This window comes from Salvelinus alpinus, chromosome 30 (assembly GCF_045679555.1).
Source record: "Salvelinus alpinus chromosome 30, SLU_Salpinus.1, whole genome shotgun sequence".
NCBI classification, from domain to species: Eukaryota; Metazoa; Chordata; class Actinopteri; order Salmoniformes; family Salmonidae; genus Salvelinus; species Salvelinus alpinus.
The window spans coordinates 24,060,233-24,074,087 of record NC_092115.1 but is presented as its reverse complement, the minus strand read 5'-3'; the positions used below and the strand labels follow the sequence as shown (position 1 = coordinate 24,074,087).

Genomic DNA, 13,855 nt, shown 5'->3' with positions numbered 1-13,855 from the left:
CCTCCACCGGCCTGTCACCATTACAGGTGTTGTACGGATACCAGCCTCCTCTGTTTCCAGATCAGGAGGTTGAAGTGGCGGTTCCATCCGCGCTACGTCTCATCTCTCGTTGCCGCTGGGCCTGGAAGAGGGCACTCCTGAGATCCTCAGCTCGGGTTCAACGACAGGCCAACTGTCATCGCCGTTCGAGTCCTCTCCTGTGTCCAGCCCATGGTCTGGTTGTCTACTAGGGATCTGCCTCTACGCGTGGAATTAAGGAAGTTGACACACCGGTACGTTGGGCCATTCAAGGTTCTATGGTGCATCAATCCAATGGCCTATCGTCTTGTCTTCCTCAGTCCATGAGGGTTCATCCCACCTTCCACATCTCCAGACTCAAGCCTATGGTGTTCAGTCCTCTGGTTCCGGCCACACGGCCTCCACCTCCGGGATAGCTAGCCTAAACTGTGCGGCGCATCTTCTCCAGCTGCCAGTTCCGGCAGGGGACTCAGTATCTCATGGACTGGGAGGGTTGCGGTCCTGAGTAGCGATCCTGGGTTCCGGTTCGAGACATTCTGGACCCTGGACTCGTTCGGAATTTCGGCGCCGTTCAGCTACCCATGGTGGAACGCCAGGAGCCATTCCTTGAGGGTGGGGTGGGGGGGTCCTGTAACAGTTTCTGTTTTATTTGATTGTTGTTTCCTTAGGTTACCGCTGGAGGGCACCCTTACCTTGTTTTCTAGTTTCAAGGTTACCCTGATCATTACTTATTGGTTTCACCTGTTTTGATTACATTCTCTGTTCACCTGGTTGCCTTGCTATTTAGGTTCCTCAGTTGGCCTGTATCTGTGCTTAGGTCTCATGTTTGTTCGTATACTCGTGTGTGGTTTCCTTGTTTCTGTCAAGACTTTAAGTAAAAGATCTGGATCAAATCAAAGTTTGTCATTTGCGCCGAATACAGTGAAATGCTTACTTACAGGCTCTAACCAAGAAATAAAAACAACAGTAAAAAGAGAGGCTATATACAGTAGCGAGGCTATAACAGTAGCGAGAATATATACAGGCACCGGTTAGTCGGGCTGATTGAGGTAGTATGTACATGTAGATTGGTTAAAGTGACTATGCATATATGATAAACAGAGAGTAGCAATAGCGTAAAAGAGGGGTTGGCAGGTGGCGGGTGGTGGGTGGCGGGACACTATGCAGATAGCCCGGTTAGCCAATGTGCGGGGGCACTGGTTGGTCGGGCCAATTGAGGTAGTATGTACATGAATGTATTGTTAAAGTGACTATGCACATATGATAAACAGAGAGTAGCAGCAGCGGAAAAGAGGGGTTGGGGGCGGCACACAATGCAAATAGTCCGGGTAGCCATTTGATTACCTGTTCGGGAGTCTTATGGCTTGGGGGTAAAAGCTGTTGAGAACCCCTTTTGTCCTAGATTTGGCACTCCGGTACCGCTTGCCATGCGGTAGTAGAGAGAACAGTCTATGGTTGGGTCTTTGACAATTTTTAGGGCCTTCCTCTGACACCGCCTGGTATAGAGGTCCTGGATGGAAGGCAACTTTGCCCCAGTGATGTACTGGGCCATACGCACTACCCTCTGTAGTGCCTTGCGGTCGGAGGCCGAGCAATTGCCGTACCAGGCAGTGATGCAACCAGTCAGGATGCTCTCAATGTTGCAGCTGTAGAACTTTTTGAGGATCTGAGGACCCATGCCAAATCTTTTTAGTTTCCTGAGGGGGAATAGGCTTTGTCGTGCCCTCTTCACGACTGTCTTGGTGTGTTTGGACCATTCTAGTTTGTTGGTGATGTGGACACCAAGGAACTTGAAACTCTCAACCTGCTCCACTACAGCCCCATCGATGAGAATGGGGGTGTGCTCTGTCCTCCTTTTCCTGTAGTCCACAATCATCTCCTTAGTCTTGGTTACGTTGAGGGATAGGTTGTTATTCTGGCAACACCCGGCCAGGTCTCTGACCTCCTCCTTATAGGCTGTCTCGTCGTTGTCGGTGTTCAGTCCTACCACTCTTGTGTCGTCTGCAAACTTAATGATGGTGTTGGAGTCGTGCCTGGCCATGCAGTCGTGGGTGAACAGGGAATACAGGAGGGGACAGAGCACGCACCCCTGATGAGCTCCAGTGTTGAGGATCAGTGTGGCAGATGTGTTGCTACCTACCCTCACCACCTGGGGACGGCCCGTCAGGAAGTCCAGGGTCCAGTTGCAGAGGGAGGTGTTTAGTCCCAGGATCCTTAGCTTAGTGATGAGCTTTGAGGGTACTATGGTATTGAACGCTGAGCTGTAGTCAATGAATAGCATTCTCACGTAGGTGTTCCTTTTGTCCAAGTGGGAAAGGGCAGTGTGGAGCGCAATAGAGATTGCATCATCTGTGGATCTGTTTGGGCGGTATGCAAATTGGAGTGGGTCTAGGGTTTCTGGGATAATGGTGTTGATGTGAGCCATTACCAACCTTTCAAAGCACTTCATGGCTATGTACGTGAGTGCTACGGGGCTGTAGTCATTTAGGCAGGTTGCCTTCGTGTTCTTGGTCACAGGGACTATGGTGGTCTACTTGAAACATGTTGGTATTACAGACTCAATCAGGGACATGTTGAAAATGTCAGTGAAGACACCTGCCAGTTGGTCAGCACATGCCCGGAGCACACGTCCTTGTAATCCATCTGGCCCCACAGACTTGTGAATGTTGACCTGTTTAAAGGTCTTTCTCGCGTCGGCTATGAAGAGCGTGATCACACAGTCGTCCGGAACAGCTGATGCTCTCATGCATGCCTCAGTGTTGCTTGCCTCGAAGCGAGCATAGAAGTGAATTAGCTCGTCTGGTAGGCTTGTGTCACTGGGCAGCTCGCGACTGTGCTTCCCTTTGTAGTCTGTAATAGTTTGCAAGCCCTGCCACATAAGATGAGCGTCGGAGCCGGTGTAGTACGATTCAATCTTAGCCCTGTATTGACACTTTGCCTGTTTGATGGTTCGTCGGAGGGCATAGCAGGATTTCTTATAAGCTTCCGGGTTAGAGTCCCACTCCTTGAAAGTGGCAGGTCTACCCTTTATCTCAGTGCGAATGTTGCCTGTAATCCATGGCTTCTGATGGGGTATGTACGTACAGTCACTGTGGGGACGACGTCCTCGATGCACTCATTGATAAAGCCAGTGACTAATGTGGTGTACTCCTCAATGCCATCGGAAGAATCCCGGAACATGTTCCAGTCTGTGATAGCAAAACAGTCCTGTAGTTTAGCATCTGCTTCATCTGACCACTTTTTTATAGACCGAGTCAATGGTGCTTCCTGCTTTCATTTTTGCTTGTATGCAGGAATCAGGAGGATAGAATTGTGGTTGGATTTACCAAATGGAGGGCGAGGGAGAGCTTTGTATGCGTCTCTGTGTGTGGAGAACAGGTGATATAGAATTTTTTTCCCTCTGGTTGCACATTAAACATGTTGATAGAAATTAGGTAGAACTGATTTAAGTTTCCCTGCATTAAAGTCTCCGGCCACTAGGAGCGCCACCTGTGGGTGGACGGTTTCCTGTTTGCTTATTTCCTTATACAGCTGACTGAGTGTGGTCTTAGTGCCAGCATCCGTCTGTGGTGGTAAATAAACAGCCACGAAAAGTATAGCTGAAAACTCTCTAGGCAAATAGTGTGGTCTGCATTTTATCACAAGATACTCTACTTCAGGCGAGCAAAATCTAGAGACTTACTTAGATTTCGTGCACCAGCTATTGTTTACAAATATGCACAGACCCCCCCCCCCCCCCCCCTCGTCTTACGGGAATGTGCTGTTCTATCTTGCCGGTGCAGCGTATATCCCGCTAGCTGAATATCCATGTCATCATTCTGCCACGATTCCGTGAAACATAAGATATTACAGTTTTGATGTCCCGTTGGTAGGATATTCGTGATTGTACCTCGTCTAATTTATTGTCCAATGATTGCACGTTGGCGAGTAATATTGACGGTAACGGCAGCTTTCCCACTCGCCTTCTGCGGATAATTACGAGACACCCACTCTGTGTCCTCTGCACCTGCGTCTCTTCCTCTTGCAAATAACTGGGATGTTGGCCTTGTCGGGTGTTCGGAGAATGTCCTGTGCGTCCTGCTTGTTGAAGAAAAAATCTTTGTCTAGTCCGAGGTGAGTGATCGCTGTCCTGATATCCAGAAGCTCTTTTTTTCCGTGAGATACGGTTGCAGAAACATTATGTACAAAATAAGTTACAAATAACGCAAAAACCCCCACATAATAGCACAATTGGTTGGGCACCCGTAAAACTGCTGCCATTTCTTCTGGCGCCATTTGGATTTACCCTTACCTCTGCTTGCTGTGTTTCTCTGTGCCTGGGTTCGAGTTCGTACGAGCATTATTGTAACAAATTCCTTATATGAACTGTAACTCAGTAAAATAGTTGAAATTGCTGCATGTTGCTTTTATATTTTTATTCAGTATATTATCATTATGTCTGTTGGTGAACATAGATACAAGACATACAAACCTACAACTCACTTTAATTAGAAATGATTAACTCACAGAACATTGCACAGCAACACGTACAACAACATTCAAGCCAAGTGACTTACGTTTTGTGTGTATGTACTGTGTAATTGATAGATGCACACACACCCACATTACATGTTCATGTTTTTAAATGTATGTAAATTGTCAAGTACTTTGTCTGTAATGTCTTTTTTGTTATGTGTCTGACCGCAGCAGGACTAGCTGTCTCCATTGGTGTCTGATAATGGGGATCCTAATAAAAATCTAAATCAAGCCTAAAAAGAGCTAGGCATTAGTCAATTAAAAGTCTCACAACACAGAAGACCAGACCAGATACAATAAAACAATTAAATTCTGGAGAGCAATTGAAGTCTGAAGTCCAAGCATTCCAGAAGGATTATTGATAAACCCTTGAACTTACTTTAGAAAGGCTTCAAAATGAATCTCAAAGTGAAACTGTTCATGAGTCGATAGACACCAGCAAATTCAGCAAAAAGTATTTCTCAAACAGGGCGTTCTTCTATTTGACACCAAATGTAGTTGTATAATTTCTTATATATTATGCATCATTCTAGCACAAAAAAAAGGACTTGTTGATTAAAATGGTTAACGACCATTTTTGCAGACTTAACGTTTTTTGCATCTCACATTGTTCAATTTGCATCTAATAAAATGCTAACTTAGCATAAGAAAAGGGCACCCGATCACAAGCACTGCATAGACTACTAGTCACTTTAGGAAGGGAATGATTAAAGTGCTGTAAAAGAGAGCATTAATTATCTCACTCCAATTACCTCCCCTTTTTCCAACTGGAGTGTTATATGAATCAAACTCCCTCAGTCCTACCATTTAATATCATGCACTGGATTCTTCCAAGTGATAATGGGCAGCTAGGCAAGTCTACTAAAACAGTATTTTTCTTCCCTGGAAGTCATTGCTACCAGCCCCATAAGTCTCTCTCCTTATCCAGAGGTGGGTTGTATGGTTTTCCAGGAGATATGTATATACATTGTGGTATAGGATGATGCCAATCTGAAACTGAAGGCTATCAACAAGAAATCCCTTCAGCAACAGAAGCGTATGGAACAGTAGCAATGGAACACTCGTCACTGGAGTTGGTGTGCACAGGAAGGAATAACAAGAGAAAGCAGCCTTTGAGGGTGAACCCCCTCCACCCATTCAGGGCAGGTGTTCTAATTGATAGCAATACTTATTTTCTTCCGGTAATTAATCTGGTTTCTGTCCAAGCCATGCCCTAGCACTGTGACAGCTTGCAAATGGCTTCAACTAATTGAACTCTAACAAGTTTGTTATCTAGATGCTAGACTCTTCTTTGTCTAAGGGACACACGATTACGGATCACCATGTTATCAGATATTGTTGACTAACTAATACGTACGGGATCTGATTTTTTATTAACATGCTGGTCCTGATTCATGTTATCCCCAAGCTCAGCAAACAACAAAACATTGTCATTTTGTATTCTACTTATGAGTGCAATACTGTTTTGTTGAATTGTAATACACGGATGGGTGACTTGGCAAACGGGCAGCCACAAAAAAACGTTCATTACGTGTGCACGATTTGAATATAACTGTCTGAGAGGGGTTCAAAGAGGAGTCTGAGACATTTTAATTTTGATGGATGTTGGTGTGAAATGCTTGAGCACAAAGTTACTTTAAACCTGACGCTGGACAGAATATTGCGACAGGCCCCCTGCAGATTAACATTCCAAAGAGGAAACAAATGTATCAAAGAGCCTCATAGAGATGTTTGTATGATGACTGCTCTCAATGACTAACAAAGACAGTGCTTAAAAACATGAGAGTGACTAAATCATCCATGTGAAAATATAATCTTTGTCTCAAATGGCACCCTATTCCCTATGGACCCTGGTCACAAGCAGTGTCCTATAGTGAATATGTTGTCATTTGGGACTCACTCTATGTTCTTTGTTGAGAGCAGTGGTAAGCAGCATAATCAGTATTGTTGTTGTTTCATTGGCTTTTGAAGAAACATGTCTTATACAAAACAGGAGGCATATACTGTATGCCTCCATATACCTCCCCAGTCTTTCTCAGTATCCATTTGAAAACAACTGTGATGGTGAATATCATAGAACGCAAATGCTCACTTTCTGTTGACCAAGAACATTGTGTGATATAACTTTATTCTGTGGTAACGTGAGGTTGCATGTTTTCTACAAAAAGCACGTTCTCAATCATTTCACTGGTCATCCAACATCAGTACAAGAACAGAAAGATTTTATTTAAACTTGATTACACATTTTTAATGCAAGGCTCAAATGTATGTACACCAAAGCAATGTCAGTCAAATTAGAACTAGAGAACTAAACAAACTCTTATTTCAGAGCTGTGTGTGCATGTAGCTAAACTCTTCAAATCTATTTTATGCCTTACACATAAAACAGAATTAATTGTATTACAGTTCAGGGAATGTTTGGAAATAAATTAAATCCCTCGATGAAAGATGATTCTCTTGGTAAACATACCCCCAGTAGATCTCAAATGGTAAAAAGTGAAATGCTGATTTGTTGTGATTTTCATGCTGTAAAGAGTGATACAATTCAATGATGCTAGCTTTCCTTCATTCCATTAAAACAGCTGAACAACATGACTCAGCTTCAAGATTGGAGCTTTTTAGTGTTTAGTAGATTTCAAAACATTGAAACTATGTCCTGAAAAGTTGTTTGGAGAGAATAGGAACACAGTATTTTCTTACTAGTTTAAAATCTACAGCTCTCACTCCTTTCTATGCCATCTTTAAATGTGACAATCTGTCACGCTATTATGATAAAAAGTTTGCCTATTGTTAAGAAAACATTCCAATGGGTCAATATCATATAACATCTCAGAAAAAAACAAAATTTGAAACAGAATTTCATGCTGTTTCAAAAAGTGTTGCCCATAGAAATGTGTTCAGGTTAATAGGTGTGTACAGTGAGTTCTTACCTGAAAATGCGATCAGATGGTTGTTCTCCCATCACCAGATCAAAACCACGCTGGAAAATATTGTAAGGCCAGGGTCTGGTGACAAATTAGAGGAGAGAGTTAGACTTATATTCAGTCAAAACCAGTAACCTGCTTTCCGAGACAAGAATGAAATGACTGATTGAAGAAAGAAACATGTTTTACTACTTTAAGTACAGTGTAACAATGAGTAATCACAACACGTTACACTGCAATACACAAAACACAACCCAAGCCACTGCCTGTTCACCCCGCTACCATCCAGAAGGCGAGGTCAGTACAGGTGCATCAAAGCTGGGACCGAGAGACTGAAAAACAGCTTCTATCTCAAGGCCATCAGACTGTTAAATAGCCATCACTAACACAGTGAGGCTGCTGCCTACATTGGCCACTTTAATAAATGGATCTCTAGTCACTTTAATAATGCCACTTTAATAATGTTTACATATCTTGCATTACTCCTCTCATATGTATATACTGTATTTTATACCATCTATTGCATCTTGCCTATGCCGCTTGGTCATTGCTCATCCATATATTTATATGTATATATTCTTATTCCATTCCTTGACTTTGATTTGTGTGTATTCGGTAGTTGTTGTGGAATTGTTAGATGACTTGTTAGATATTGCTGCACTGTCGGAACTAGAAGCACAAGCATTTCGCTATACTCACAATAACCATGTGTATGTGACCAATAAAAATTGATTTGATTTGATTTGTTTGTCTTCAGTTTCCCCAAAATATTTATTTATCTATCCTGCTCAAATAGTAAACAAGTTTGGAATCTTTTCAGCACTGCATCTCCTGACAACATTTCAACCAATCCCCCAAAAATCAGTAGATCAAAAGTAGCACTATGACAGTGCGGGTAAACACACAGATAGAAAAATGTGTTCCTCAGTCGCCTGAGATGGAATGTGACTTAGGCTCGTGTCTATTTACCCAAGCTGGGAGAGGAGAGGGGAAGAATGATGGAGATTAATAGACACAGGCAGCTTGGGGACTTGAATCTGCTACAGTGTGAGAAAAAATGTGACAAGGAGATGCTGCCTCTGAGTAAGCTGTTACAATAGGCAAAGGGGCAGCTAAAACCTGATAACGGCCTCACACGAGGGAGGCCAATCATTAAACATTTAAGTTGAGCCTGTAGGTTTTCCCTGTCAAAGTGACTGCACGTGAGAGAGAAATCACTTGGGGAGGGAGGGAGATAGGGAGGAAGAGAAATGTGTGACAAAATTCAGATGTATAGTGAAAAAAAACATTAACATATCAGAACTGCGATGGCCCTGTAGCAGCAGGCAGATTATTTTCAAGTGCTGTGTATGGGTAATAAAAGTGGGTAGCATTCTGGAATTCTGGGAAGGATTTAAAATTTCCATCTGCTAGTACTCCACACCTCATGTTAGGCCCAGCTATAGTTTTCACAGTTCTGCTGTTTGACACAAAGATTTTTAACTAGCAGTCGCCATGTTAATATATTATATAGCATGCAAGACATTAGAGGCCATATTGTCACTTACCCTTGATTTGGACCCCACTCGTTACGAATACAGAGATGCTTGTGGACAGGGTCCTTCATGTAGCCATCTAAGCAGAGACAGTCACCTGCAATGGGAGTATAATAAAACAATGGTATTGTTAAAAAAACAAGTGATGTAATGACACACTGAGCTCCTCCTGGCATGAGGCGAGTATTGTGTTTCCACTATCCCATAAACCCTGTAAGCATACTGCCACAGAGCTGCAGGATCTGATACAGTCTGTTGCAGAGATATCCATTTACCTGTCTCCCTAATAGGCCTGTGATTACTTTCTACTTACCAGCAGAATGAACCGACCAAGGCTGTGTTGCAAAATGGCAACCTTTATAGTGCACTACTTTTCTTGCACAATAAAAGAAAATAGGGTGACATTGCGGACACAGCCCAAGAACTGTGCAGCATGGCCAGCCAGGCTAGTTCCTCTCCAGCAGCCTTGTGATCAGTGCTGCTTATTACAGCCATCAGAAACAGGGGAGCTGCTATTTTCTACTGATGCCTTCTGTCAGCACACAGGAGGAGGGATGTCGCCCTAACCTGATTCAGCCAGATTGATGGGGATGCATCTTGAGAGCAGGGACTAGCTATTCTACTGATGACAGACATGCCCCGAGTGTGTTGTACAGGGTTGCCAGACTGAGGGTAATCATATCTAATGTAGCTGAGCATTTAATGTACACAACTTGATGAATAACGTATATATTTAATAACTTATGATATATTGAATAACTCATGGTAAGCCTAGCATGTAAACCAGCAGTTGTTTTACGGGTTTAAACAAGTCTACGCATCAAGTATTCAGAGTATGAATTCCAAATGGGATTCTTTTTTTGAGCTCTTCCGTCAGATTGAGTGGTAATTTACTCCCTTGACAGCTGGTGCGTGTATACAAATATGGATTAAGTGAAAGGATCAGTCATACCAATTCGAACTTTCACCAGAGTTAGATTGAAAATTCAACCAAATACACTCTTAGAATTAGAGATAACTCGAGGAGCCCTGCAGATCCTCAAGGAACCCTTGAGTTCTTCAAGGAACCATTGCAGTCAATGGGTTCATATTTGCACATTTGATTAGCTGAGTGGTTCTATGAGGTACCTTTAATATTCCAATGTAACAAATAGTTCCTGGAGGAACCTTTTTGCTGGTGCGTGCGGAGCAATATTCATTTATTTCGCTGTTGGATTTGTTGCGCTACCAGACTCAAAACAAGATGAAAATATGTGGTTTTCTGCAATGGCTTTATGGGATAGCTAGCAACTTGTAAACAATTACCCATTCCTATATGAGTACTATTTCAATAGCAATGTTGAATAATACAACATTGGCTGCTGTCAAGCCAATTATATTATATGACTGTAGCCTCCGTTTTGATTCTGAAAAGTTTATTGTGATGATAATGATTGTAATATTATGATGATAATTATTAGGTGTTGGCTTAGGTCGCTCGCTAGCTACATAATCCTCAAACTAGCCTAGCTTATAGCTAGCTTGCTGCTCTGATAAGAGTAACATTTATAATATTGTAGCGGCGGCAGCCTATCAGAAGATTGGAGGCGTGGCCTTCAGGTAGTTGTTTTTGGCCACCTGTGAGAATAAATATCATGCCTGTTCATCTGTTCTGTTGTTCTGTTGCATTGACATTAAAGATTAAGCTGGTTTTGAGGCCTTGATAAAGGATTACATAAGTGCATGTGATTCTAAAGAGACAAATAGCATTTCATTGTTCAGATGGTCACCATTCCATTAAACTGGTGTCAGAAGTGGCATAGCAATGCAGCCAATTATTGGTGACGAAATGGTGACTATCTGGACAATAGAATGTGACTTAGCTCTTTAGTATCACATACACATACACTGACTGTACAAAACAGTAAGAAAACCTTTCATAACATTGAGTTGCAATCCTCCTTTTGCCCTTAAAACAGCCTCATTTCATCGGGTCACGGACATGGTGTCTAAAGCGTTCCACAGGGATGCTGGCCCATGTTGACTCCAAAGCTTCCCACAGTTGTGTCAAGTTGGCTGGATGGCCCTCAGGTGGTGGACCATTCTTGTTACACACAGGAAACGGTTGAGCGTGAAAATCCCAGCAGCATTGCAGTTCTTGACACAAACCGGAGCACCTGGCACCTATTACCATATCCCGTTCAAAGGCACTTAAATCTTTTGTCTTGCCCATTCACTCTCTGAATGGCACACATACACAATCCATGTATCAATTGTCTCAAGGCTTAAAAATCCTTCTTTAACATGTCTCCTCCCCTTCATCTACACTGATTGAAGTGAATTTAACAAGTGCCATCAATAAGGGATCATAGCTTTCACCTGGATTCACCAGGTCAGCCTATGTCATGGAAAGAGCAGGTGTCCTTAATGTTTTGTACACTCAGTGTATGTAAAATGTTATTTTATTTGGTTATTCTTAAGTCGTTACAGGTTCAATGTTCATTCAGGTAAAACAAAAAGCTAAAAAAAGATAATCAATCATTTCAATAAATCATGTGCAAGCTTAACCTTAACCTGGCAATACAACAGAACACATGAACAGGCATGACATTTACTCTCACGGGTGTACAAAAATAAGCATCTGAAAGCCACGCTACTAATCTTCTGATAGGCTGCCAGGTTAGAGAGGTTCAATTTTGTAAATTGTCCCAATACATTAATATTTAAAACGCTCCTGTTATTTTTCAGTGCCACCTTGCACGAGTAAAGAAAATTACGCTACATGTACTGAATAACTTACACTATATATACAAAAGTATCTGGACAGCCCTTCAAATTAGTGGATTCGGCTATTTCAGCCACACCGGTTGCTGACAGGTGTATAAAATCGAGCACACAGCCATGCAATCACCATAGACAAACATTTGCAGTAGAAAGGCCTACTGAAGAGTTCAGTATATTCCTGCCCTGCTGGAGCTGCCCCGGTCAACTGCAAGTGCTGTTATTATGAGGTGGAAATGTCTAAGAGCAACAACGGCTCAGCCGCGAAGTGGTAGGCCTCGGTTGCAACACTCACATACTTTTGGTCATGGTGTATCTATGACGTTTATCCATTATCCCGTCAAATTTTATCAAATTAAAATGTTCAGGTCTGGGGAACATATGTACCAGATATAACACAAGTCTTGTTTATATGTAATAAATGTCCCATATCTTTCAAGGGGAAGCAGAATTTGGCAGTAGACAAGCCATAAACAACAGCCTACAGCACCGTCAGCACTCCCCTCACACAGAGGTATGTTTAAAATTCACAAACTTTTAAAATCTTTTTAGAACCACAGTTATTGTCATAACCAATCCCTGTTTTCATCAGTATCTTCTCCCTGAGAAGGATTGGATGGAGCCCGTCTTGTAGCTAGCTAGTACCTAGAACCCTGCAAGAGGGGGATGCAGTATTGGGGGTTACATTAAGAATGCATCTTATGAAAAATACAATGCAATTATTGAGGCATTGCATCAGGCCACTTATTCAACATTTAATTTTAATGAGAGGGGCTGAAATTACTTATTCAATTTCAAGGAATCCAGGCAGTGTGTGTCCCAGTGGTCCACCTTTTGATTCATTTAGGTCTGGCAATTCACACAGTACACCAGAGACACCAGTCCGTCTTGAATTACGGATGCAAACATGGAGAGAACTCCTTTTCCCAAAAGTCATTAACATGGGATATGCATTCAATACTGATCAGTAGCATGGTACACACTTTCTATACTATACTGATCATTTGAGGGATTCAATGACATTCTGCCAGTATGCTGTGTATTGATACACAGAATGCCAAAACAAAGACCATTTTTTTATGTATACAACAAAGGTGAATAACAAAACATTTAAAGAAAAATGTAAATTACAACTTTATTTTGTTTGTACATATGAGAGGCTGTACTTCATGTTGATATCAGTTTCCCCTCATTCCCCTCAGTCTGTTTTAATGTAAAAATATATATAAATGTATATACTCTTTTATTTAACCTTTATATAACTAGGCAAGTCAGTTAAGAAAAAATTTGTATTTACAATGACGGCCTTTATAGTATTACTATATAGCAGGTTTCATTGGTGAAAACCAACCCAGTATAATGAAATATCTAGAAGAAAAACATCAACAACACCTGGCAGTATTAATTAATTAATATAAATTAAAGAATATACAGTTGAAGTCGGAAGTTTACATACAACTTAGCCAATTACATTTAAACTCAGTTTTTCACAATTCCTGACATTTAATGCTAGTAAAAATTCCCTGTCTTAGGTCAGTTAGGATCACCACTTTATTTTAAGAATGTGAAATGTCAGAATAATAGTAGAGAATTATTTATTTCAGCTTTTATTTCTTTCATCACATTCCCAGTGGGTCAGAAGTTCACACACACTCAATAATTACTTGGTAGCATTGCCTTTAAATTGTATAACTTGGGTCAAACGTTTTGGATAGCCTTCCACAAGCTTCCCACAATAAGTTGGGTGACTTTTGGCCCATTCCTCCTGACAGAGCTGGTGTAACTGAGTCAGGTTTGTAGGCCTCCTTTCTCGCACACGCTTTTTGAGTTCTGCCCACACATTTTCTATAGGGTTGAGGTTAGGGCTTTGTGATGGCCACTCCAATACCTTGACTTTGTTGTCCTTAAGCCATTTTGCCACAACTTTGGAAGTATGCTTGGGGTCATTGTCCATTTGGAAGACCCATTTGCGACCAAGCTTTAACTTCCTGACTGATGTCTTGAGATGTTGCTTCAATATATCAACATTATTTTCCATCCTCATGATGCCATCTATTTTGTGAAGTGCACCACACCCTCCTGGAGCAAAGCAGCCCCACAACA

The 13,855-nt window shown here is 41.9% G+C and overlaps 1 protein-coding gene across 11 annotated transcripts in view; it reads right to left on the bottom strand.

The window, feature by feature from the left end:
- The window catches only part of astn1 (astrotactin 1), a 246,781-nt gene that overhangs the window by 169,258 nt on the left and 63,668 nt on the right, over positions 1-13,855 (bottom strand). For all 11 annotated transcript variants that reach the window (XM_071377340.1, XM_071377345.1, XM_071377341.1 and 8 more), the window contains 2 exons: positions 9,005-9,089; positions 7,464-7,538 (listed from right to left, as the gene is read on the bottom strand). In XM_071377340.1, coding sequence (XP_071233441.1) covers positions 7,464-7,538; positions 9,005-9,089 — 160 coding nt within the window. The remainder of the gene's footprint in view (positions 1-7,463; positions 7,539-9,004; positions 9,090-13,855) is intronic.